This window comes from Buceros rhinoceros, unplaced genomic scaffold (assembly GCF_000710305.1).
Source record: "Buceros rhinoceros silvestris isolate BGI_N320 unplaced genomic scaffold, ASM71030v1 scaffold509, whole genome shotgun sequence".
NCBI lineage: Eukaryota > Metazoa > Chordata > Aves > Bucerotiformes > Bucerotidae > Buceros > Buceros rhinoceros.
Genome location: NW_010429511.1, coordinates 15,071 through 19,708, shown reverse-complemented (window position 1 = coordinate 19,708; position 4,638 = coordinate 15,071). Strand labels below are relative to the sequence as shown.

At 58.9% G+C, this 4,638-nt stretch overlaps 1 protein-coding gene across 1 annotated transcript in view; it reads right to left on the bottom strand.

Annotated features, from left to right (window-relative positions):
- SIK3 (SIK family kinase 3) overlaps positions 1 to 4,638 on the bottom strand; it is a gene marked incomplete at its 3' end in the record, with an annotated part of 21,934 nt that overhangs the window by 4,145 nt on the left and 13,151 nt on the right. The window contains exons 12-14 of the mRNA XM_010142642.1: positions 3,823 to 3,966; positions 911 to 1,061; positions 15 to 140 (exon numbers count right to left, since the gene is read on the bottom strand). Coding sequence (XP_010140944.1) covers positions 15 to 140; positions 911 to 1,061; positions 3,823 to 3,966 — 421 coding nt within the window. The remainder of the gene's footprint in view (positions 1 to 14; positions 141 to 910; positions 1,062 to 3,822; positions 3,967 to 4,638) is intronic.

Below are 4,638 nucleotides of genomic sequence, written 5' to 3'. Positions count from 1 at the left end.
GCGTGCTCCCGCACCTGAATCTGCTGATGGAGGATCTGATGGTGCTGCTCCTGTTGGTACAACATGTGCTGCTGCTGCGTCTTCTCCAGGGTCCTCTCGTCCATGTGCCCCCCGTACATCTTCTGAAGCTGCTCGCACTCCTGTAACGGATCCAACACACCCTGTAAGGGACCTTTTGGCACAGGAAGGACTCTCAGCACCCCACCCATCTGAAAAAGCCCGTGAAGAAAGCCTAACCTGTTTCATTCGACAGCACAGGGTACGCAATAGCCTGGCCAGCTCAAGCCTCAGACCACAGAGAAGATACAGGTGCACATGACACCAAGCCAGTGCCATCGCGGTCCCTTAAACCACCAGCACAAAGCTCTAGCTGCGATCACTCCAAAGTCAGAAGAGTGTCTCATATCTCTGCCATGCTGTAAGGTGAAAGCCCTGTCCTGGGTCAAACCCTGCTCGGGCCGGTGATAAGATGTCCGCTGGCTCCGCAGGGGACAGTTCACCCCACATCCCCAGCGCCGGTGGCAGGAACTGCTCTGTGCTCAGGGCTCCCTGCGCCAGGCCCAAAACTTTGCTGCCCCAGGAAAGGTGGGAGAGCAGCTGCCGCAGCTGGGCAGCACTGGTGGGACCAGGGCGGGCTGGCAGGACAGTCCGTGCGTGGGCAGGGCATGGGGGCTGCTCCCCAGGCAAAGCCCCAGGGAGGGGGGCCAGGGCCCCCAGGGCCCCCAGCTCACAGGTGAACCCTTGGCAGGGTTCCCGCAGAGGGGAACAGCTCCTCAGCTGGAAAGCCACGGCCACAAGTCTTGAGGCATTAGCGGTGAAGATTTCACCTTTGGCTTCCCGAAGCAGCAAGATGGGACAACGAAAAGAGCCTTGCAGAGGCTCTTCTGAGGCCCTCACCCCTCTCTCCTACCTGCTGAAGCTGCTTGATGCTGCTGTTGGTGCCCATCTTCTCCAGGTGGGCTTTGAAAGCCTGGATACTGGCAGCACCATCAGAGAAGCGCCGGACTGGGGAGAAGCGTTCGGTGGGGAGGGGCAGGGTGTTGGAGTCCTTGTAAATAGAGCTGAACAGGGGGAAGTGGGTTAGTGATGCCAGCTGAAACCCCCACGCCAGCACTGAGCCGCTCCAGTCCCACCAGCCGTGCCGAGTTCTGCCTGCCCACTCACCCAGAGTGAACCACCGCTCAGATCACGACAGAGCACCATCACCACCATGAATAGGGAACGGGACCACCAAGCGCCCTCAGTGTCGGGGCAGACAAATGGGTTCTAAGGTCAGAGATGACTGAGCCACACGGATTCCACATGGGCAGCAACTCCCTGTCCATCCCTACAGGCAGATCTATCCCTCAGCTAGCAAAGGCTTACGGAAACCATTCAGCATCCTAAACAGCTAAATCTCACCTTTTTGGTGGCCACTTCCAAGCCTTTTGGCTCCCAGAGCCCCTGATACACCCAGTGCCTGTGGAGACCAGGAGGGGCACGTGGAGACAGAAGCCTGGCATGTCCTGCAGCCTCCAGGGAGGAGGGGGCCAGCCCCGTGCTCAGCGATGCGCTGGATTCAGACAGGGCCGGACGGGGACTCTGCACTGCAGGGGAACTCTGCCTCACGCATTAACCAAGCTGCCACGTCACAGGCAGAGCCTCCCAGACTGCCCTGGCAGCGGGCAATCAGAATGGCTGCCTTTGGAAAGCAGACACAGCCAGTATCGAGGCAACTGTGCCCAGGGCACTGCCAGCACTTTCCCTTCACAATGAGGTTGTTTCTTTGCCATCAGAGGGAGCCGGGTTTTTCCCAGGAGCTGTTTTCTCCCGAAACAGGGGCTCTCCCCATGACCGCAGTCAAGCTCTAAGCTCCTGCCCTGCCGTTAGGTGCAGCCTGGCTGACCAGCAGCAAAGCTAAGACTTTCCCCACACGCGTCACACTGTGCTGTACACCACGCTCTTCACTTCCATGAAGGGGAACCATTTTTCCTGGAGCTGCTCTCCCCAGCCCAAGGTGACTGATGCTGGGCTGTGCCTAGCCCGTGGGGTTCAGCTCTTGTCACTCAGTCTGTCCTAGCAGGATGTGCCTCAGTTTCTATAGATTACACACCGCTCTCCTCTGAGGACAGGGCTGTGTCTCTGCCTGTCGATGCCACCAGAGCCATCATCCCTTCGCTCTCTTGTACTGACAGAAGGAAGAAGCTACAGATAGAACAGCGCTGAGGTTCCCAAACCTGGGTGGCCGAGGCACAACAGTTGTATTTGCCTTGTACAATCATTGTACTTCAGTTCTGCTTTCAGAGACCAAGTTATCGTGACCAAACCTGGGTGCCACGTAACAAGATGGCTTAAAACCTGTCAAGTGCTAAGGCGAACCTCAGGTGCCACTTGAAACTGAGGGGCACTGACATGGTGATGACAGATCGCGAACAGTTTCTGTGCCGTGCACGTCCTGGACAGCCACGGGGCCCGGCTACTGAGGCCACAGTCAGGCGAAGTGACACAGGATGGCAGTGTGAGCAGACGCCCCCCTTTCACAGTGCACTACAACGGCCCCAGGACTCCAGAGCCAAGAGGCAGAGGTGACACCAACGTATTCACACGGTGTGTGTTTGAACAGCACGGTAAGGGCTCTGTTCCTGCGGTGCGTGAGGCACCCAGCTTACCTTTAGGGCTTGAAGCAATCCCGGCAGCAGGACCCAGCAGGCTGTGGTAGTTGTGCAAGCTGCACTCACTCCTCCTAACAAGCTTTTCTATGACCCCAGGAATCTCTCCCCTCCTGCTCCTCCCATCCCCCAGCACCTCTGTAAGGGACTGACGCCAGGGCAGAGAGGTGCTTATCTCGGAGTTCCGGAGTTCCAGCGTGGCACTAGCGCTGTCTCGGTCTGCTCAGAGTTCACCTGTCTCTGCTGATTACATCAGTGCTCAGCTCAGCAGGTATCTGGCTGCAGCAGAAAGCACTTTGTTGAGCTTGCCAGTGTGAGCTGGCTCTGAGACCGAACACGAGCAGCACCCATCCAGCCCAGCAGGCGGTGGCTTTCTCAGCCTCCAGACCCACAGCCAGTGAACCCTGCACTTCGCAGCCCTCGGCGCCCAGAGGTTTGGAGTGCAGGTTTTAAACTCCCTCTGTGGCATCGGCGTCTCCAGTTTGTCGCTGTGCTCAGGCTCCATGTTAACGCCTCTTCCCCTCGGGAGGGTCCCAGCACCCATCTCCAGTGCGTCTGGATCCAGCCTGCTCCAGTCCCTCTTTCCCAGGCATGGTGACTTGCTTCCCACCCCAGCTCCCTTTCCCCACATGGTTCCCACCCGGGGTTCAGAGCAGCAATAATGGCTCTTGAGGAGCTTTGCAAAGAGACTTTGCAGTCAGAACACACAACTCTGGTGCAGAACAGTGAGGTTTTTAAGCTCTGCTGTAGACGACTCTTGGTGCAGTCTTTTGCCTGCACCTGCCTCCAACAACGTTCTGTAGAAGATCTGCTCTCTGCTGCTAGCTGGACACCTACTGCTGCCACGGGGAAAAGCTGAACAAACAGCTTGTTCCCAACTCACGTGTGACAGCAAATCACCTCCAGCCCCCAAAACAGGCCTGGAGGGGAAGAGCCAGCCGACTCCTGCCCCAGGTTAGCCGGTACTTGTGGGCACGGAGCCCATGGCAGCACAGAACACCACTGTCCCCAGCGCGGTCAGACACCCTCTGCTCTGTGGGTCTGCTCTTTGTCCTCGCTCCTCCTCCTCCTCACCCCTCCCTGCCAAGCGGGCCGTCCTCAGTGCTCCGTTCAGGTGACACGGGAGCAGGTTTCCTGGCACAAAGCTGCCCAGAGGGCCGGTGCTGTTACTCACCGGTGCTGGTCGGGTACCAGGTGTGGAGCCCAAGCCCGGGGTCGGAAGGACTGCTGTCCTAGCTGCCTCTGCAAGTCTGGAGGGATTTCAGCTGTAGGGTTGGTCATGGCCAGAGTGTGCCTTTTTGACCTATTTGCCAAGTATCTGCAACAAGCAGGAGCACATTTTATAAGAGACTGTTGGGAGCACTCCAAAGCCAGGGAGCGTTAGAGAACCCAGAGGACACGGCAGGAAGAATGCTTGTGCAGCACTCGGAGTCTGTGGGGAAGAAGCACGCCAGGGACACGCTGCCCATGCCCGTCACCTCAATGGGTCTTCAGCGCGTAGGGGGCAAGCGCAGTTTCAGCTGCTTGGGTGCTACTGCCAGCCTCGGAAGGCAAGCAGAGCCCTTTGCTCTTCCCAGCAGGAAAGGAAAGTCCCTTTCATCTCCAGGGGAACGCCGGGATGTCCCTTTGGGAATACCCAGGTGACCACCTGCCCTCCACGTGGATTCAGGCCGCTATAGCAGACCTGCCTCCCTCTCCCCAGGCCCCACTGAGCCACGGGGAAGCCCGTGGTGCGCTGGGAGCCAACAGTCGAGTCACAGACAACGCGAGTGAGAGCTGGCCAGAGAGCGGGCGTGGAGCAGAGCTGCTGCTCAGCCGCACCCTCGCGGGATGGCCTTGCACTTCAGCCTGACCCGGGACGCCCCAGGTCTCCCTGGCTTGTCGCAGCAGGGAAGGGTGCCCCAGGGCCACCCCAGCAGAGATTGCGGGTGAGTAGAGCCCGAGGAGCATGAGGAAGGGCCTTGGTGAGGAAGGGCTGCGGCTGGCACCG